Source organism: Eretmochelys imbricata, chromosome 21, assembly GCF_965152235.1.
Source record: "Eretmochelys imbricata isolate rEreImb1 chromosome 21, rEreImb1.hap1, whole genome shotgun sequence".
Taxonomy (NCBI): Eukaryota; Metazoa; Chordata; order Testudines; family Cheloniidae; genus Eretmochelys; species Eretmochelys imbricata.
In genome coordinates this window covers 16552907-16574055 of record NC_135592.1, presented here as the reverse complement: position 1 = coordinate 16574055, position 21149 = coordinate 16552907, and the positions used below count along the sequence as shown (strand labels likewise).

The window sequence follows — 21149 nt, the reverse complement described above, 5'->3', positions numbered from 1 at the left end:
GGATTACAGCCAATGGTCAATGAGAAGGGAGCGCACAGGTCACGGGCAGGGCATGGGGAAGTGTCCCTCTGCTTTTAGCAGGGTTGGGGCAATGCACTCCACTTTTCTGGAACCCCTGATCAGTACCAGCAAGGGGGGTGGTGGTAATAGAGCCAGAACGCCAAGGGCTCAGCACAGTGGGAGCCAAGTGCTGTGCACAGTCTGACGTACAGAGGACCAGGCTGACGCTGTAGAATGGCATCACTCTGCCAGCAGCCGCCCTTCTTGGGAAACTCCTTTGCCACCTGCCCAGGGTTTTGGTCTAGCTCTTGTCTGTCTAAACACAGCCCGATTAAGTTTGACTCCCCCATCAGGCTATTTTAGGGACATGAGTAAACAGCATGCTTTGCTTCTGCCTCTAGCATTTTTCGTGGGCCGATTCCAGCAGCAGCACCAGAGGGGCTGGAGAGCCCAAACTGGTGACTCTTCCTAATGATTTTGCAAGGCTATGTTAATTCTAGTGAGGCCAGGCAGCCCTTCTGTGCCTCCCCCCTCTCCCAAAAACATACAGGAACCATCAGGTGTGTCTACATAGCTCCTCAGCCCATACCACACCGGCACTTTGCCATGTATGTATCCAGCACAGCCCCACTGCTGTCCGTCAGGCCCCGGGGACCTACTGTCCTAACCCCCCTCCCCGACACAGGGCATGCAGCCCCTGCCCCCATATGAGGCATGCCATCGCCTCCATAGCGCCTCTCTCGGGCTCCCCGACCCCTGCTCCTCCAGATCCCCCTTATTGCATTGCTACAGCCCCGTCCACTGCCCCATAGAGACCCTCACCTCTGTCTCAATGCCACCCTAGACAGGACCTGGCCTCTGGCCCTCGTCAGACCCCCATGGGGCACCTCGTATCGGGCCTGCAGCTCTGTCGCCAGAGCCCCGCAGGGGGTGCCTGGCTCCCCAACCCACTAGATCACTGAACGGTGTGGGGCAGCCAGACCCCATCCCCAGAGCCCCCCCCTTCCCCCCCAGAGCCCGTCCCCAGGGTCCCTCCTTCCCCCCCAGAGCCCCCCCCTTCCCCCCCAGAGCCCGTCCCCAGGGTCCCTCCTTCCCCCCCAGAGCCCCCCCTTCCCCCCAGAGCCCATCCCCAGGGTCCCTCCTTCCCCCCCAGAGCCCCCCCTTCCCCCCAGAGCCCATCCCCAGGGTCCCTCCTTCCCCCCCAGAGCCCCCCCCTTCCCCCCCAGAGCCCGTCCCCAGGGTCCCTCCTTCCCCCCCAGAGCCCCCCCTTCCCCCCCAGAGCCCGTCCCCAGGGTCCCTCCTTCCCCCCCAGAGCCCCCCCTTCCCCCCAGAGCCCGTCCCCAGGGTCCCTCCTTCCCCCCAGACCCCGTCCCCAGGGTCCCCCCTTCCCCCCAGACCCCGTCCCCAGGGTCCCCCCTTCCCCCCAGACCCCGTCCCCAGGGTCCCCCCTTCCCCCCAGACCCCGTCCCCAGGGTCCCCCCTTCCCCCCAGACCCCGTCCCCAGGGTCCCCCCTTCCCCCCAGACCCCGTCCCCAGGGTCCCCCCTTCCCCCCCAGACGCCGTCCCCAGACCCCGTCCCCAGGGCCCCCGGCCCCCCCGCCGGAGAGCGCGGCTCGCCCCGGACTGGGGCCGCTCCGGCCCCTCCATCCTGCCGGGCTGCGCCCGCCCCCCTACCTCCTTGCAGGCGTGCAGCTCCCGCTCCGCGCCCCGGCTGCCCTGGGCGGCGGCCCCCGCCCACAGCAGCAGCAGCAGCCGGAGCCCGGCCCGGAGGCGGCGGCAGCCCGCGGGCGGACGCAGCCGGCCGGCCCCAGCCATGGTGCAGCGGAGGCGGCGGCGGCGGGGCTCAGGTGCAGCCGCCGCGGGGGGGCCGAAGGACGCCGGAGCCCCGCCCCGCCCCGCCCCCGGCAACCGCCGCCGCGCGCACCTGGCCACGCACCTGCGGCTCGAAAGATGCGCCCGCGCCCGCGCCGCGCGCGCCAAGCCGCCCCCGCCCCCGCGCGCGTGCTCGGGCTCGTGCGCACCGCGCTCGGGGGCAACGCGCCGCGCGCCCAACCCCGCGCTCTCCCGCGCGCGCAGCCCGGGCGCCCGCCTCGCTGTGTCGCGCCGCCGCGCGCCGCCCGCCTGCAGCCTCCGCGGCCGCCAGGGGGAGCCCCAGCTCCGGCGCCTCCGCCCGTCGCCTGGCAACCGCGGCCCGTCGCCTGGCAACCGCGGCCGGGCTCGCAAACCGCGCGCCGCAGGATGCCGCCCACCCGGGACCCCTTCCCCTGCCCCCGCTGCGAGAACGAGGACACCTTCACGGGCCGGGCCGGGCCGAGCCAGGTAAGGCCCCCGCCGCCCCCTGCTGGCCTAGCCCGAGTTCCCAGCCGGACCGCCGTCGCCCAGCGACCCACCCCGCTGCCAGCATGCAGCCGCCTCTGGCGGGAACCCGGCAGCTGGTGAGCAGAGGAGGCTGCTAGGAAGGGAAGGATCTAAACTGGGGAGGCGGGACCCGGACTCCAGTGTCCGCTGCGAAAGATTTAGCCTCAGCTTCCCGCTTGTCTGGATCTTAAACATGGCAACAAACTGGCCGGGCCAGGGGAGAGGCAGGGCCTGAAACTACTTTTGACTCCTTTTATACAGAAAATGCCTGGCTTGCGAGTCAGCGGGGTCCCTTTGAAATCAACCTGTCAGTGTTTTAGTAGGAACTCAACCCACCTTCTCCATGAGCTATTGATGGAAATGGGGGCTGAGTTCCCGTGCGGGTGTGCAGAGCTCATTGCAGGCTCTGACCTTTTACCAGAGTTTGATACTCCAGCCCTGGCTCTGATCAATAGGCCCTGTGTTAAAAAAGGAGCAAACAAAACAATCAAGAACCCCACAACTCTGCAGACAAGATGAGTAAGACCAGATCTTCACTAGCAGAGGAGCAAGGAATCTGAGTGGGCAGAAAGCAGCAGGGGGTTTCTTGCTGTATTTAAACTACGTCTGAGGTTCGCCTTGGGCAGTCACTGGAAAGGGCTCTGGGCCGGGCGGGACGGGGATGGGACACAGGAGTTACCTGTTTGCTCTGATGGGCAGTGGCTTTCACTGCCAATTATTTTTAGGCCCCCATCACAGAGCAGGATGGATCCCTAGCTCTAGGGGCTGCACAAACACAGAACAAGATGGTCTCCATCTCAAGAGAGCTGTTATGGGTCCTAACAGCCCAGGAGATGCCTGGGAGAGTGGGGATGCCAGCGGCATAAACCTTCCTTGTTGCACCAATATGACAGGTCTAGGCAGTGGCCTCCTGCAGAGCCCTGCTGGCATGTAGGGGGGCGGGGCGTGGACAATGGATCCCCTGGCGTCCCAAGTGCCTGCAGTCAAATCACGGGGACAGAGGGCTAACTTCCTCTACATATAGAATCACCCCCACACACACGTCTGGAGGATGCCCTGATGCCAATGGCAAAGACTGTCTGACAGCCGGTGTTCAGAGCATGAGCGGCTGACTGTGGTTTGTTCCAGACAGGCCCTTATGCCGAGCCCACCCACCGGGCCCAGCAGCGGGACCCCTGGAATCGCCTGCACAGAACAGCCACCCTGTCCAGCACCAGGAAGGAAGTCTGGTATACGGAACCTGAGGTAGAGGTCCCCAAGTGCCCCTCCATCCCACTCTGCCTTTTGCTGCTCACCACCCCACACACTCTGGTTACCCTCCCCCAAAGGGCACAGCCTGAAATGGTCCAGAATTAGCAGATAAAAGTTCCCCAGTGCACAGCCATCCCCTCGCCCAGGCTGGGCAGCCACGCTGGCCATGCCAAGGGCATAGTAAAGCCTTTCACCTGCAACTGCACTGGTTTCCTTTCTGTGCTCCACTTGGTCCCCTGGGCTTTGCTTTCTGTCCAGCAGCATCCCAAGCCATGCTCGTGTGCTGTCCCCACCCCAAGCAGCAGAGAGGAAGCATGTACACCTCTCGGAACACTTTGCAGCTCTCTAGATGCTCTCCAAGCACTTGACAAACATTAACCTTGCCTCGCAATCCTCCAGCCCTTGGGCAGAGGTGGATTAAGATTTACTGGGGCCCTGGGCATAAAACACCTCATTAAAAACCCAGGCCTACCCACTTTTTAACATGGGCGTAGTTTGGGGGCAGGGGGCTGCATTGCCCCCCCAAACCACAAGCCTTGGGCAGGTGCCGAGTAGCACCGGCAGAGGCTGTGCTTCGTGGGGGGAGCCAATGAAGTGATCAGCCCCTCCTTCGTGAAGCAAGGTCCCTGCTGGCAGCATTCCCAGGGAATGAGGGGAGTCTTAGCCACCCCTCACCATGAGGGCCAGCCCCTCTCCATGGCCGTGCCCCTGCTCTTCCCCCCGGAGGCCCCACTGCCTGGCTGGGGGGAGGAGGGGGGACATGGGCCAGTGTTCTGCTCTCAGGCAACCTGGCCTCCTGCCCAGGGCAAGTGGAAGATTCAGGGCTCCCCACAGCAGCCTGGACTCCATGGGCAGCACTTACCACCACCTGGCTTTTGCTTCCAGGTAGCCTGAGCAGGAAGCAGGGCCTTGGGGTGAGGCAGGGGCAGGGCCACAGAGAGAGGTGGGGCCTCATGCCTCCCCTCTTCTATCAATGTTCTGGTGCTCCTGCCGAGGGCCCCCAAATTGGCTGGGGCCCCTGGGCATGGGCCAAGTGCATTGATCCCCCATTGCCCTTGGGTTATATCCGTGTTAAAGATAGGGAAACCGAGATGCAGAAAGGCAAAACAGCTTGCCCAGGTCACACAGTGCGTCTGTGGCAGGGTTGAGAGTAGGACTTAGGCGTTCCAGAGCTCACTGCTCTGCTCTACCCACTCAGATACCTCCCCTCCCCAGAGCTGGGAGCACAGCTCAGGAGTCCTGACTCCGATGCCCCTGCTCTAACCAGCAGAATAACAGAGAGAAAGTCTTCCCTGTGTAACTCCCCACACACAGTGGAGCTGCAGCAGAATACAATTTGTCCCCTGCCTCAGGTGAAGCCCACGCAACACCCAGGGATGATTCGCCTTTACCAGGGTTGTCAGAGGCTCTGGCTAGTGACTCCCTCTGAACCCTTCTGCAGGTTCCCAGAGACAGCCTGGATTTTAAGCTGACCTCGCTCTACAACCACCACAAGGAGCAGCTCAGAGACAAGAGCCAGACAGTCATCCACAAGGAGACCCTCTTGGATGACCATGGGTGAGCAGGAGCAAGTGGCCTTTCCCCAATCTCAGGCAGGGCAGAGCCTCCTCTGGGAGCAGCTTATTGGTGACAGCAAATGCCGCAGTCTGCTCACAGCCTCAAGGGCACCAGTAGCAATGGCTGTTCAGCCTTGTCACGCAGCAGGTGCGCCCCATCCCCTTTTGGGGGCAGGGCAAGGGCTACTGCAGTCCTGGGGCTGAGTTCGCTTGTCCTCCCTTAGCCTCAGGGAAGTGTGGCCTAATGGTCAGAGTCAGTCCGACTGCCCCAGGGCCTCTGGTAGGGTGGTGTTAAACAGTCTAGGGTCTGATGGCCTGGTTTAGCAGACAAATGCAAACCTCTTGGCCTAAGGTGGGAAGACTGCCACCCCAAGGGTGGGGTTGGCAGAAGGGTTGGCAGCAGGGGTAGGGGAATCCAGGCCCACCCTACTCCACCAGGACCCAGCCTAGGGCCCTAAAAGTGGCAGAACCTTCCGCCACTGGGTGTGGGGGGATCCCACTGCAACACGGTGACAGCATTCAGCCTCATAGGTCGTCCCCCTGGGCCACTTCATACCCCATCTCCTCGTGTGGTGGTCCTGGCATCCCCAGCATCCCAGGGTTCCTCAGTGTGGGCTGCTCCCACCCCTCTTGGGCATCTTTCATCACATGTAGCTTCTGCGGTCTGGAGATTCAGCAGCTCCTGCATCCTCCCTTTTCAGCAGTCAGCCCCAACTGAGCTGCGTTGCTTCCTTTTATACCTGGGTTCCAGCTGGCTCATGCCCAGCAGGGCCATGGGGGCATGGCCTCCTTGGCCCATAGGGTGGGCTTAACTCCTACTGGACCAGTGCGGGACTGGTGTGCGCTGTCACAAGACTACATCCTGCAGAATAGTCTGACCTCTTGGCTTGTGCAGTGGTGCTGCAGGGTCATTATGGGAAGGGAACGCACCTCCCTGGCAACAGCTCCCAAAATGACCCTGCCCCAGCAGCTCACCTTCAGCCAATACAGCTGAAGACTCCAGCTCCTGGTTCCCAATTTTTGTAGCCATCTGTCCCAATCGGCCAACCTTACCAGGCTGTGCCCGGATTCCCCCGCATTCAAACCCACCATCAGCCTTAGGCTGTACCCACTTGCCTGGGGTTTGGAGGAGCCCAGATTCTAGTGCAGGGGAGCTGGGCACCACCCTGGGGCAGCTAGGGAATGGGGCAGGGCAGAAGGTCTCAGTCACAACGCCCTAGTGTTGGCATGTAGCCCAGCATGCTGCTAGCTGATCACAGCATTGGCAGCACCAGGGACGGAGAAAACTAGGAGATCTGGTGTGGACAGGTCTGACGGTGCCCCCGGTACCATGACAAAAGAGTGGGGTGTTTGAAGTTAATGACTAGCAGGGGGCTTCAGACTCCATATGCTGCAGCTAGTTACTGTGAGAACGATGCTAGGAGAGACAGGGGTTTGCAGCCTAGACCCAAAAACGCAGGACTCCCAGGACAGAAGAGCTGCTCTGTTTACATCAGGTTTGGGCATTCGAGGCTCATGGGAGGGCAGCTCCTTTGCACAGTGTGCTGCCTTGCCTGGGTTTCCTGCAACGTTCCTCCCCAGCAGCACAAATCCTGGCCCTGCAGAGCAGTACGTAAACACGGGGCAGCCCCGACATCAGCAAGTCACTTGGCCAGCACGTGGCTAGGCACTACCTTATCTGCTGCCGACCTTGCCAGCTTGCTGGGCACTGCAGGAGGAGTGGCATGGCCTTGGTCACACTGACCGCTGCTCTGAACGGGTTCCATTGTTAGGCAGCACACTGGTGAGTCCCCACTAGGTACCAGCTGATCACGGGGATGCCTGCAGTTTGTAGCTAATTCTACTAAGAGCCTGTGCGTGGGATACGAGCCAGCTGGAAGGAGCCCCTTGCTGGGCCAGAGAGCAGCTACCCACGCTGCATAAAGGCTAATGGACCCCTGCTCAGAACAGAACCCTCAGCCTGAGCTTGCTTCCTCAGCCCCCGACTCCACATCCTCCTAGCTCTGCCTCCAGCTAGTAGCCACCCTCCCTTCTCAGGCACTGGGGTGGGAACAATCTGAACTTGCGGCTGGGAGCCAGTGGAACTTATCTGGCAGCTTTTCACAGGTTTCCAATCCTTGCGGGCCGGGGTGGGGGTGTCATCGGCAAAGCCTTGTGTCCCAGAGGCGCAATCACAGACCCTGGCCACAGTGTTGCTGTTAATTGTCAATTTCTCCCTCCCTACAAATGGAGGAGGATGAGAAGGAGGAGGCAGAACCAGGTAGGATATTGTGCTCTTTGCAGGGTTGCCAACTGTTGTGATTTTATCACACGTCCTGCAATATTTGGTGTTTTTCTTCAAGCCCCAGCTCCTGGAGTGGGAGACTCTCAACTTTTATTTATAAAAAGGACATTTCCAGCCCTCTGGGCTGCAGAGAAAAGCTTGGAAATGTGCCCTTAGTCTGACCAGAGAGGCTCAAAAAGCAGGAGGCAAAGAAACCCAAAAGCATCATCTGGGAAGTCTTGTGGCTTTGGGGGGCCTCACTCCTTGAACCCTTGGGGCCGGTGATGCTGCACCTGACAACCAATCAAGAGGCAATTAATACATGAAAGATGATCAAATGATCATTACCAACGGCATGTTGCCACAGGGGGAAGAAAGGTCTGATCATGTTTTTCCCCTTTGAAAGCTCTCAGTCCTGCAGTCAGACCCAGTAGCATGGATAGCTGCAAGGAGCTGCTGGTCCCTTTGTCAGGAGCCCTGAGGGCATGCACTAAACCCACCCAGATGTTTCTCTGTGTTACAGTAGCGCCAGGGGGCACAACCAGAATGCAGGTGGTATGGTGCTAGGTGCTGGCACGTACCTAGTAAGAGCTGGCCTCTGCCCCAGGGAGTGCAGAATCTGGAATTCTAATGCCTCTCCTGCCCCTCCTGCCTACTCCAGAGCACTGAAGGGTCTCGAGCCTGTGAAGGAACCCGAGCCGCCCCCAGTGGAGCACCGTACAGCCAGGGGCCTGTCTGTGAGATGCTGGGTCAGCCCCACAAAGGAGTCGATTCACAGCATCGAGGGAGCCATCGGTAAGGGCAGCAGGCAGCTGCCTGTGCCTCCATCTTAATGGAGATCAGCCAGTGGGATGGGCCTCACAATGCATCACGGCCCACAAGGTTGAGAGTCTGGGAGGGCGAGGGACCGGCTGGTGGGGCAGTAACAAAGGGGCTGCTCCCTGAGTGCGGGGCACGGTGGAGGCTGCTCCACTGCACTGTTACCATCAGCCACACGGGGATCCCAGCTCCAGTGTGGCTGTGGTGTGGGGCTGCCTGGGCAAATCTTATCCTAGCTACCTGACAGGAACTATTCTGCAAGGATCGGTGGCTGCAGGACCCCAGGCAATGAGGCCCAGAGATTAGGAGGCTGGCTGTGAGAGTCACTGAGTACTCACTGAAGAGACTCTCCCAAGGCCACCCAGTGAGCCTGTGTCGGAACTGTGGATGTGTGAGGCAGCATGACCTTATGGATAGGGGATTGGCCTGGGAGTCAGGAGGCCTGGTCAGTGTCACCCACCTGTGTGACCCTGGGTGAATCACAGCACATCCCTGCCTCCATTTCCCCATCTGTATAATGGGAATGATGAAGGTGCCCTTCCTTTGTGACATACTTGGAGATCTACACCCACTGTGCCCTGGACAAGAGTGAAGTATAGTAACTACTAGAACCAGAGTCCCCCTTCACTCCAGCGTGAGGTCTGGCCTGATGCCACCTTCCACACTTGGTAGTAGTAATCGTGTGATTTTCTCCTTCCCTAGAGTGTCCCCACACAGCTGCCACCAACAGTGGATACTCCCGCAAGGAAAACGGCAGTTTCTTCTCTCAATGAGGAGTTTGCTGGCTTGTGCCCTGGCTGTGCGACTCTGGACCAACTTCCAACTTGAGTGAACCTTCTTCTGTCTGCTCTGTGTGCATTAAACCCCTCTGGTCAGCAAAGCTGATCCAGAAAAACACAGCCATGAACAGGGAGAGATTTTCATTTAATTTCAATCTTGTTTCCCTGTCCTCTTTGCTGCATTCATCCCTCCATGCTGGGTAACTGCTCTGTCCCTTGCCTGTGGGCCAGACGGCTGAGAGCTACACGATATCTCAGCAGCAAGTACTGACCTTCACGCTTCAGCCCATAATACGTTATGCTACCTTCTCCACCTCCAACATGGCTCCAGTCAGCCACCCAGTCTGATCCGCTAATTCTGGGGGCCCAACTTGGTGCTCAGCACCCACAATCCCCAATAAAGCCTGGAGGGACAGTGGGTAACCAATCAGACCCTTTATTAACTTAGGCTTCCAATAATCAGGGCTCCTAAAATGAGAGGCTGTTTTCCAGAAGCTGGCCTGTGGGCATGAGCAGGCACCCTACGTGGCAGCGTGGTGGTTTATTCATTAAAGAACATTGGGGCATTCAATCAACTGAAAAGGCAGCAAATTCCAAACTAATACAAGGACATTTTTTTTTTCACACAATATATACTTAGCCTAGGGAACTCACTTCCACAAGAAGTAGAGGCCATGAATCTGCAAGATTTTAAAAGGGACTGGGGATTTTTCTATGGAAAGGAGAAAATCCAGGGATATTAACCTTCCTGCTGCAGGGCTCAAACTCATCTTTATTAGAGCCCAGGATGAGACCTAATGTGGGGGCAAATTACCCCCATTCTGCTCTCCCAAGGTTCTTACACCACCCTGTGAAGCAGCTGGGGCTGGGCACTGCCAGACAGGGCTATGTGGAGCCATAGGCTGATTGGCATTGGGGGTTCCTATGCGCCTGCCATTTGGGGATTAAGTCATCATGGACAGAAATCCAGCTTCCCTGCAAGATGCTTTGTAAAAAAGCACAAATGATTTGTTTGGTCTCTTTCATGCCAGCAAGTTCACCCCTTAGCTCTGCCCCCTTGGGAAGAGTTGCTTTTCTCTGTCCTTACAATGGTTCCAGCATGGGTGCACAAATGTGCTCAGGAGTCATGGGATGCGGTCACACATCATCTCCATGGTGAGCAAATGGTCTTCAGCAAGGTAATGCAGGCCCCTACACAACACCCAGCACCAGCACAGCTCCAGCCGGGGGCTCGCAAACCCACCTGACGCTCCCAGGGTGGGAGACTTAAACCAGCCATCTCCCGGCTTTCTAAGGTGAACTAGTTGGGGGGAAGCCCCGTTGCAGCTGGGCTGCCTCAGAAAGCTCGCGCTAGCAGGGACTAAATGGAATTAGTTACATCAGTGCAAATAGCTAAGGTAGATGGATTTAAACCAGGTTAATTCATTGAATTACCAGGTGAAAATAACCCAGATTAAGTGGATCTATAGTGGAGGTTTACACCTGTGTAATTAAATGGATCATTTATACTGGTGCAAAAACAGCCATGTGCAGATCAATCCTATCAGGAACCAATGGTTATACATGACACATCCAGCCCCAGGGTCAGGCCATAGGTGAAAGGAGTCTGATGATCTCAACTCTACAGCTGCTTTGATTTGTCTGAACTCCTCTGGGGAATAGGTGGTTTTAGAGTAGGAGGAGCCAGTCAGAGGTGAAGTGCGTAGATTGAGACAGACAATAAGGCTTGTCAGAATTCAGGCACCTTTCCAGTGTGGAAAATGCAACTGTAGCACCTGCTTGCATTACACCTCGCTCACACGAGCAGCTGCCCATTTCCCCCTCCATGTATGCCTCAAGAACAAGACTCCCACACACCAGTTTATTGGAGCTGTGGATCAGCTCATGTTTATTCCTCTACACTCATCGCTGGCCCAGCCCTGCCTTAGCCTGCACAATAGGGAAAGAGCAATGGTAGGCTCCCTACACGATTCTTCACTGGTCTGAAAAACTCTTCCATTAAAAAAAAAGTTCCTCTCTTGGCAATAGAAGAGGATGACGGCAGGATGGATGGGCTGCTAACCAGCCTTCCAGAACCATAGCTCCAGCCAAACATTACAGCAGCAAAAGGTGTGAACCTCACCACCCTAATCTGTTTCAGTGCCATGTTAACCTCCGACTCCCATCAGGGCTAAGGCACCTCTGCCCTACAGGGACTAGCACCACAACAGGGTGTGTGTGTTTCTGACTAGCATGTCCCCAAGAACAGGAGCTGGGTTGATGGACACTTTCTTCCATTCACCTTGCTGTGGGTACCCGGGGGGTGAGCCTGGCACAGCAGCAGCGCGGAGTGGGGGTTTTGCACACCTGTGAGCACCATAGCTATGTCAACCCAAAACGTAGGCCATACCTCAGCAGAAGAAAAATCAAGCTTGTGGGTTTGTCGCAGAGCTCCCCTTTCAGGAGTTAGGCCTGGCTCAATTCCCTGCTCTGCTAGAGGAGGAAGAGGATTGGAAGAGAGATCTCCCACCCCAGGAGCTTGCCCAAACCCCTGGGCCATGGGGTATTCTGCTGTGGGTCTCCTCCAATCTCTGGATAATTAAATGTGACTGGTGCTCAGGGACTGGACCTTGACTGTTTCTGAGCTAGAATCATTCTCTCTCTGGCCCAACACAACTTTCATTATTTAGACACTGTGGACCAGCTTCAAGAGGCATCACAGTATCCCAAGCCCTGCAGGCAAGATGGGCAGCTGAATTCCTCTGGGGTTCAGGCAGGAAACAGGCATACGTTCACCTAGAGGGAAGTGGCAACAGGCACCGTGTTCAGGCTCAGCAAGAGTTCTGTGGATTACAGTGAGCTGAAAACTGGGATGTAGGAACTGGAATACCAGCCTGAGCCCCCCAAGTTGCTTTTCCTGGTGCAGTGAAACACTCTCAGTGAGAGGCCACCAAGAGGCTGCTCCACCTGCTTGTACGTGGGTGACTAAGGTATTACTACAGCCAATCAGACTCATCACCCACAGCTCATCAGCTCTTACTCAGACAGTCCCACTGAAGTCAAAATGCTCACTCACCTGCGTAAGGGCTGCAGCCCTAGGGACGGGTTCATAGGACCAGGCCTCATGATATGTGTGATGTCAGAATGACATCTGCTGGGGTCTTGCCAGTGAAGCAGACAGTGCCAGAGGGGTTCAGAGAGGCCACTGAAAGCACACTCTGATAGGGAGAGCTGAGCTGAGCTAGATTTCAGTGCCCCTTTAATAACACCATTACATTTTCGTGATTGGGGGTGGGGGGTTATTTTGTGTGTAAGCCATTGACAGAGAAAACCTGCCGACGGGCATTGCTGTGTTTCTCCACCCCATGCTAGCTTGCTTTCACACCCATTTCAGCCCTGCTCCCCACATTTGCTGTAAGCTCACCCCCATTACCTTCAAGCTGTTTGTACTAGGGTGTGCAAAGCAAGTATCCCCAGGATACTCCTGAGTTACTTGTCAGCTCGCAAGGGTACTGCGCTCCCAGTGCTGGGAGTTCACACAACACACCCACAATACCAACCCAGTCACCCCAGGCCACACATGCCAAGCAGGATGGTCTTGGGTGCCAAAACAAACCTGTACTCTCAGCAATTGCCCTGGAAGGGCCAGAAATGCAGGGAAAATAATCAAAGGCTGGAGCCATTGAAGTGGTTTTAATACGGAGAGCTATAAACTCCCATTGGAGCTTTGAGCAAAGACCACCTTGTGTCCTCCCATTACAGTCACCCATTAGCCTAGGAGCAGGATCATTTATTTTCTTTTGGAGAATATTAAGCTCCTCCAGCCTGCATACCATTTGGGGAGCTGAGATTACAAGGGGAATTTTAAGGAGTGGAGGGTAACACACTGTGGCCTGGATTTTGAAAGCTCAGTTCCATTCACAGCACTAAACTAAGGGGCCAGATTTCCTGTACACAGCATGATGAGCCTTCTTGGAAACCTGCCCCTCTCTGCCCAGCCACCATTGTGGGTTCAGGGAGGGATAGCTCAGCAGTTTGGGCATTGGCCTGCTAAACCCAGGGTTGGGGATCTGGGGAAAAAATTGGGGATTGGTCCTGCTTTGAGCAGGGAGTTGGACGAGCTGACCTCCTGAGATCCCTTCCACCCCTGAGATTCGCAGGGCTGAAGCCTAGATGGAGATCACAGCCATGCAGCTAAATCACCCTGTGGCCAATGGGGCAGGAGAACAACAGGCCGCCACCACCCCTTTAAATGCAGATTTACAGTACTTTTTATGAGCTTGACCCCCCGCCCAGAGCGGCCTGCACGCCTTAGGGAGGGAGTAAGGGCCATGTGGTTCCAGGGACAGATGGAGCCACGAGCCTGGCGGGGGCGGCTGGCCGGACACGGCAGGAGTCCAGGGTCCAACGCTTCCCTGTGAACACAGCGGCCCAGCCGGGGGGAACGGGCAGGCCGGGGCGTTACTGCCCCCCGGGGGGGGGGCGTGAACAGAGCCTCCAGCGGCTCCCCCGCAGCACTTGCCTCGCCCCCTCCCCCGCCGCGCGCGCACCCAGCCACACGCACGCGCACAGCCACCCCCAGCCGCGCGCGCGCACCCAGCGGGCGTTTTGCCACCCCCCTCCCCGCGCGCGCGGCCGGGCTCAGATCAGAATCGCCTCGATGCTCATGGGCCGGGGGCTCGGGCCAGCGCGGACCCGCCCCGCGGCCTCGTCTATCTGATCGACTCATCACCTCTGAGCGCCGGGCGGGCCGGCGGCGGCCTCCGAGCTCCGCTCCCCGCACAGCGCCCGCGGGCTTCGCGGGAGTGGTCTTCTCATCTCGGGCCGGGCGGCCGCCCCCGGCCCGATCGAATAAGATCAGCGTGTAGCCGGGCTCCCAGCAGGGCCGCACACGCACCATGCACCACGCACCCCCTACCCGCCCCCGCCCCCGCCCCCGCCCCCGCCGGTGCACACGCATCCCCCGCACTCACTCGCCACCCGCTCCCCTGCTGAGGCGCCGCGCGCGCGGCGACGCCTTTTATACGGCGTGGTCCGCACTGCATCATGGGAGCCCCAGCTTCCTCCATAGAGCTCTCCCGGGACGGGCCGCGACCGCTCTCGGGCGCCCTCTTCGGCCGGGAGGACTCCTCGCAACCCTCTTCGGTGGCCTGCGGCTTTTCACCTCCAGCTCCTTTTGCCCCAAGCCGGGACCTGGGCAGGGTGAGCTGCCACCGGGAAATCTCCGCGTCTCCAGCGAGCAACACGATTTTAACAAAACGCATAAACGAGGATTAGCTGAAAAAACTGTATGTTTGACTGAGGGGACATTTTCACACACTAGGAGACTTACACATCCCCTTGGCTCACCCACGCTGCAGAAATCCGTCTGCAGAACCAGCAGGTACATTAAACACCTTCCAGCATCGGTCCCAAACCCGAGTGGGCAAAGTCCACAGTGCCTAGGGCAGCTCCATAGTGTGAAATCGCCTTGTTTTAGAGACACTGACAGGAAACCTAAGCAGCACAAATACAAATGTGAGGTAGATCAGTGCCCAGATCTGTGTATATGCAGGAAGGCCAGGGAAATTCACCATCAATTCTCTGGCTCTAAATATTCAGTTTTTTCCTCCTGTATTTTTCTGTGATTTGCATTTTAGTTTGAGAAATATATTTGGCCTCCTAGTTTACTTGGTACATAGCTTCCAGAGCTTGTGTGATTTCTGGTTTTGTCTATGCAGAGTAGATCACGCCCTATGCAGGCACACACAGGCTCAGTCTAGCCCCATTCCATTACATCAGTCACCCCATCTGTGCAGGCCAGAACTGCTAGAACATGCTAACTCCCTACCATGCTGTAGCAGGACCTGGGAACATGTTAGTTTTGTTAGCAGAGAAGGGATATACTAATTTAGACTCCTGGGGGGCTGTAATACTTGGGTCTAATGTTGGTTGTTGGGTTTAGTGTGTGGGTGCTAGAGGTGGTCAGTCTAGATATCCTGCAGGTCCCTTCCAGCCTTAAACTCTATGGTGTAAGTCTTAAAACTTCGTTGAATGAAATTCCTCCATCTGTTCAACTGCATAGTCAGCCCACTCTCAAATTCTGTCCTACAGTGCCCTCTGCCATAAGGCTAGTACAAGCTCCATCTAGCCAGTAACCAGACTAGAGAGAGCGGATGTGGTTTCCAGGCTCTGCTACAACATGGTCAGTTTAGATTCCATTCTAGGTGAGGACTGGAGTTCTTTTTAGCAAATCCAAACAGTGGATTAAGAAGCTACCACATTCATTCACCAAGGGGCAAAATCAGAGAAGTAGAAAGGGGCCGTATGAGAGGAAGGGTGGCACAGCAGACAGGGTGCTAGCATGCAACATAGAAGACTCAGGTTCAAGTCCCTGCTCTGCCACAGACTTCTTGTGTGACCTTGGGCTAGTGATTTAGTCGCACTGTGCCTCGGGTCTCCCTCTGTACAGTGGGAGTCATACTGCCCCCCTTCATAGGGGGAGTGAGGATAAACACATTAAAGATTATGTGGTGCCCAGATATTAGGGTCTGGGGGCTGTAGAAGAACCTACTGTGAATGTTATACCATCTTTAGCTTTCACAGTCCCTCAGATCACCAACTTAAATGTCTGATACCCACCCCCTAACACAGCAGTGGGAAAACTATGGCCTGTCAGGGCTTTGAATCCAGCCCATGGGATTGCCAGTGCAGTGGGGCTTAGGCAGGATCGCTGCATGCCCTGGCCCTGTGCTGCTCCTGGAAGCAGCCGGTACCACGTCCCTGCGGCCCCAGGGAAGGAGTGCAGAGGGCTCTGCATGCTGTTCTCGCTTGCAGGCACTGCCCCCCCCCCCCCCGCAGCTCCCATTGGCTGAGAATGGGGAACCACAGCCAATGGGAGCTTCGGGGGAGGTACCCGCAAGGCATGATGCCAACTGCTGCTCCGGAGCAGCGTGGGGCCGAGGTAGGCAGGGAGCCTGCCTTAGCCCCACTGCACGCTGCTGCCACCCCAGAGCCGCTCCAGGTAAGCGGCGCCGGAGTCCGCAATCCACACCTCAACCCCCTGCCCTGAGCCCCCTCCCGCACCCCTCCTGCCCACCAACCTGGAGCCCCCTCCCGCACTCCACACCCCCTCCTGCACCCCAACCCCCTGCCAAGCCCCCTCCTGCACCCTGCACCCCTTGCCGAGCCCCTTCCTACACACCACACTCCCTCCCACACCCCAACCCTCTGCCCCAGCCCCAGCCTGACATTCAGGGCCCTACATTCATGGGAGCTACATTGAGTCCCCATCATCACACACTTAGAGAATGTTTCACAGGGAAGTTTTGTCCCATTAACTCATGTGTACATTAATTGAACAGCTGCTTTTTAAGGTGACAGGTCACTGGGCTTAAAAGAAGGTGATACAACATAGAATGCAGGTGGCATTTTTAGCTAAGTAGTTCTAGAACTCCACTGCTCTGGAAATGAAAAACTAAACAGATAGAAAACAGTTTGCAACACCAAATCCCTGAGCTGCCCTCCCAGCTCTTGACAGCACATGGTCAACCAGACCCATTCACATCCCTGCCAACACTAGTGAAACAGGTGCACAAATAAGGTAGCACATAAAAAACTCCATATTCCACTGAGACCTTATCAAAAGCCAGCCAAGTCAATGGAAAGACTCCCATTGACTCCAATGGGTGCTAGCCCCTAGAAAGGCAAAGTGAGGCTGGGAAGGGAATACCTCAGCCTTTGCCAAATGACAGTGGACAAAGTCAGTAGGGAAAGACATTTTATTGGCAAGTTTTTTATTCAGGATTTTATAAACAATGGAGAATTTTAAAAAACTAAGCTACAAAAAACTAGTTGAGTGATCCCTTCACTGCAACTACTGTAGGGGATTGATTCCTACATTTCAATCTGGGTGTGTAGAAGCTGGAGAGAGCAGCTCAAGAGAGGTGAAAAACAAATTGAGAAATCAGGCCCATTAGAGATGGAAATAAAATACAGAACAACATCAGTAGAGGAGGCATTTGTCTTTAACAATCTATACACTTTCCAAATATACAAGTTGTGATGTTAAAATGTGGCTTAGACATTATCTTTACTATTAAGTTTAGTTACATAGTTTTCCCAGCCCTCCCCACATACTCCCTCCTTAGTATAAACATCAAGGCTTGTGTTGGCTTCTAAATCACTTTCATCCATGACATCATTCAAGGACAAGGATGATTTGTACAGTATGTCAGGGTGATGAGCACCACTCTTCTAGCCACCTCTATCTCGTGCTACGTTTACACCAACGACACACTGCTATCGCTGAACAGTGATTTGCTGCCCATTGCAATTCAGATCTACTTTCTGCTTGAAAACCTTCTTATGTGAATATAGAAGGTAGTCTTCAGAACCATGTTAGATGGGTTTCACTTTGTTACCTATTGAGAAATTTCAGTTTAGGATATCATCTCCCTAGTCTTAGGCCCCAAAATATGTAGCTCTAACACAAGAGTGTCATTATGGTCAACGTATCTCCCTCCCCTGCTGTTCTTACTACAATTATTGGGACTTAAAGAAATTAACTCTAAAAATAGCTTAAATGCAACCCATTCCCATCTATGTTCTGCCCAACTCAAATTTGTACCTATTTTGGTAGGCCCAAGCAATTAACTGTGAAACAAAACACAAGGTTTTCCTTACACTGACTGTATAATGTTATAGGAAAGACTATTTGATTTGTGTACATCCCTACATTAAGTGATCTTTGCTGATTACTTTATAAAGGGATAGGAAGATAAAAACATCTTCTCACTTTACTGAAAGCACAGAGAACTTGGAGCCGTTGTGAAGACCAGAGGGGGTCTCTCTTGGTTTGGAAGAGGCTTGGTAATGGGGGCATTTCCTCTTGGCATCGCCAAACTGGGCTCTGTCCATTCCTTTAAAGAGATTAAATATTGACCTCTCTCTCCGCCTCAGGTAAGTCCTCGTTTTCAGCAGCTTCTCCCAAACAGATTTGTGCACCGAAGCCTTGAGATTCATTTGATGAACAGAACATAAAAAGCCATCACAATGCAGGATATAGCCACTGCTGCATGAAGTCTGGTGCCAATCACTGCAGCTGAAAGACAAAATGAAGATAAGTGGCATCTCCAGCACACTGCTCAGAATGACCCTCCCTAAGGCTCGTAACACCGAAGCGTTGTAGGTAAGTGTCAGACCCATTTTACTGATGGTTGTGATGGAAAGGTTCAGCAGCTGCCTTCCCCCAAGGAGGAAGTTACAGGGAATCAGGAGCAGACCCAGGTGTCTCAGCTCCAGTGCCTCGCTTTAGCCTGCCTAGCGGGTTTCACGGAGCAAGTGGCCTTGCGCCCTCTGTGAGGGGAGCTTTGCAACGCTGAGGGCCCCTCGGGGTCCCCCTTACCTTTGTAGAACACGCCCCAGACCCCGCGCTTCTCCGACAGCAGCCAGGCCTTGAGCCGCGGCACCTTCCGGAAGTAGGCGCAGGTGCAGACGAAGAGCAGGCCGAAGACCAGCACCCCGTCCAGCGAGTAGGCTGCGAGGTGAGGCGAGGGTCAGCGGCTGCAGCAGGCCTTGCGCCGGGTCATCCCCTGGCCGCCCCAAGTCAGTCCCCCTCCCCCCCCCGCCCGCCCGAGTCACTCCCCCCCCCCGCCAGCCCGCCCGCCCCAAGTCAGTCCCCCTCCCCCCCCCGCCCGCCCGCCCCAAGTCAGTCCCCCTCCCCCCCCCGCCCGCCCGCCCCAAGTCAGTCCCCCCCCCCGCCCACCCGAGTCACTCCCCCCCCCCGCCAGCCCGCCCGCCCCGAGTCACTCCCCCCCCCGCCAGCCCGCCCGCCCCGAGTCACTCCCCCCCCCGCCAGCCCGCCCGCCCCGAGTCACTCCCCCCCCCGCCAGCCCGCCCGAGTCACTCCCCCCCCCGCCAGCCAGCCCGCCCGAGTCACTCCCCCCCCCGCCAGCCAGCCCGCCCGCCCGAGTCACTCCCCCCCCCCCCCGCCAGCCAGCCCGCCCGAGTCACTCCCCCCCCCCGCCAGCCAGCCCGCCCGCCCGAGTCACTCCCCCCCCCCGCCAGCCAGCCCCCCCCCCCGCCAGCCAGCCCGCCCGAGTCACTCCCCCCCCCCCGCCAGCCAGCCCGCCCGCCCGAGTCACTCCCCCCCCCCCGCCAGCCAGCCCGCCCGCCCGAGTCACTCCCCCCCCCCCGCCAGCCAGCCCGCCCGCCCGAGTCACTCCCCCCCCCCCCGCCAGCCAGCCAGCCCGCCCGCCCGAGTCACTCCCCCCCCCCCCCGCCAGCCAGCCAGCCCGCCCGCCCGAGTCACTCCCCCCCCCCCCCGCCAGCCAGCCAGCCCGCCCGCCCGAGTCACTCCCCCCCCCCCCCGCCAGCCAGCCAGCCCGCCCGAGTCACTCCCCCCCCCCCCCCGCCAGCCAGCCAGCCCGCCCGCCCGAGTCACTCCCCCCCCCCCGCCAGCCAGCCAGCCCGCCCGCCCGAGTCACTCCCCCCCCCCCCGCCAGCCAGCCAGCCCGCCCGCCCGAGTCACTCCCCCCCCCCCGCCAGCCAGCCAGCCCGCCCGAGTCACTCCCCCCCCCCCGCCAGCCAGCCCGCCCGCCCGAGTCACTCCCCCCCCCCCCGCCAGCCAGCCCGCCCGCCCGAGTCACTCCCCCCCCCCCGCCAGCCAGCCCGCCCGCCCGAGTCACTCCCCCCCCCCCGCCAGCCAGCCCGCCCGCCCGCCCGAGTCACTCCCCCCCCCCCCGCCAGCCAGCCCGCCCGCCCGCCCGAGTCACTCCCCCCCCCCCCGCCAGCCAGCCCGCCCGCCCGCCCGAGTCACTCCCCCCCCCCCCGCCAGCCAGCCCGCCCGCCCGCCCGAGTCACTCCCCCCCCCCCGCCCGCCCGCCCGAGTCACTCCCCCCCCCGCCAGCCCCCCCACGGCCGGCCCCTCCCCGCCGCCCCGAGTCACTCCCCCCGCCCGGGAAGCCCGGCCAGCGCCGCCCGGCCCGAGGGACCCCCCCGCGGAACCCAGGCGTCCCAGCTCGGACAGGACAGACCGGGCTACGCCCGCCTCTCACCGTTGGTCATGACGGCGCCGGGGGGGGAGGGGCGGCCGCGTTGAGTCCCGGGCGGCTCCCGTCACCGCATCACACAGACAGGGGCGGCCCCGTCCTTTCTGCGCATGCGCCACCACCAGCCAGCCCGCTGCCAACGCGACAGCGGGACCGCCAGGCAGAACCAGCCGCGCGCTGAAAGCGCTGGCCAGGCGCAGCCAGTCGAAGGCCGAGCGGGCAGGCGACGCCAATCAAACGACTTAGCGCGCTTAGGCCTCCTCAATCGAGTACCGATAGGCGACTCCAATTATTTTTTTAATTTACTGATTATTGGTACCAGGCCTAGACCCAAGCTGGGATCAGGGCCGCACTGTGTCGGCGTGGCACGCACGCAGTGAGAGATAGTCCCTGTCCCAAAGAGCTCGCGGTCTGCACTGCCACAGCTCCAGGATTGTCCTGGAGTCTCAAGGAATCAAAGCTGAATTTTTAATGGCAGGTCATGTCACGGAGTGAAACCAACCAGAATTGGCAACCCTAGGCACAGAGTGGGAGGGTAAACTGAGGCACAGCGAGGGGAAGGGACTGGCCATAAGTCACCCAGCAGTAGGGTGACCAGGTGTCTGGTTTTTGACTGGAACACCCGGTCGAAAAGGACCCTGGTGGCTCTCGTCAGCACCGCCGACTGGGCCGTTAAAAGTGTGGTTGGTGGTGCGGTGGCACTAAGGCAGGCTGGTCCCAACCTGTCCTGGCTCCACACTGTGCCCCGGAAGAGGCCAGCAGGTCCGGCTCCTAGGTGGGGGGCCCACGGGGCTCTGTGCACTGCCCCTGCCCCAAGCACCGGCTCTGCACTCTCATTGGCCAATTCCCGGCCAATGGGAACTGGGGGGATGGTGCCTGCAGGCGAGAGCAGCACGTGGCACCTCCTGCCCCCCCACCTAGGACCTGGACTTGCTGGCTGCTTCCAGGGTGCATGCAGCATAGTGCCAGGACAGGCTGGCAGCCTGCCTTAGCTCCCCCTCCCCCTCGCTGTGCTGCTGACTGGCAGCCACCCAAGCTAAGCCCACCCCCAACCCCATGGCCTAGCCCTGACCCCCCTAACCTGGAGCACCCTCCTGCACCCCAAACCCCTCAT

At 58.4% G+C, this 21149-nt stretch overlaps 2 protein-coding genes and 1 non-coding gene across 4 annotated transcripts; 1 reads left to right on the top strand and 2 right to left on the bottom strand.

Moving 5' to 3' along the window:
* The first annotated feature begins 2238 nt into the window (after nt 1-2238).
* On the top strand, nt 2239-9020 carry CFAP276 (cilia and flagella associated protein 276). The gene is made up of 5 exons (XM_077839328.1): nt 2239-2319; nt 3487-3603; nt 5051-5166; nt 8090-8223; nt 8950-9020. The coding sequence occupies exons 1-5, from the start codon at nt 2239-2241 to the stop codon at nt 9018-9020; spliced, it is 519 nt and encodes a 172-aa protein (XP_077695454.1).
* A 4626-nt stretch (nt 9021-13646) lies between these two features.
* On the bottom strand, nt 13647-13916 carry LOC144278351 (small Cajal body-specific RNA 2). The gene has a single exon (XR_013348577.1).
* A 3077-nt stretch (nt 13917-16993) lies between these two features.
* TMEM167B (transmembrane protein 167B) lies at nt 16994-20179 on the bottom strand. 2 transcript variants are annotated; one of them, XR_013348544.1, is made up of 4 exons: nt 20042-20179; nt 18391-18522; nt 17929-18087; nt 16994-17407 (listed from the first exon to the last, which is right to left on the bottom strand). XR_013348544.1 is itself a non-coding variant. In XM_077839432.1 (3 exons), exons 1-3 carry the CDS (start codon nt 20049-20051, stop codon nt 18005-18007), a joined length of 225 nt encoding a protein of 74 aa, XP_077695558.1. In that variant the 5' UTR covers nt 20052-20179; the 3' UTR covers nt 16994-18004. The 2 variants fall into 2 exon arrangements, 1 of the variants encoding a protein (XP_077695558.1); XM_077839432.1 differs by having other exon boundaries at nt 16994-18087.
* Nucleotides 20180-21149: the final 970 nt, after the last annotated feature.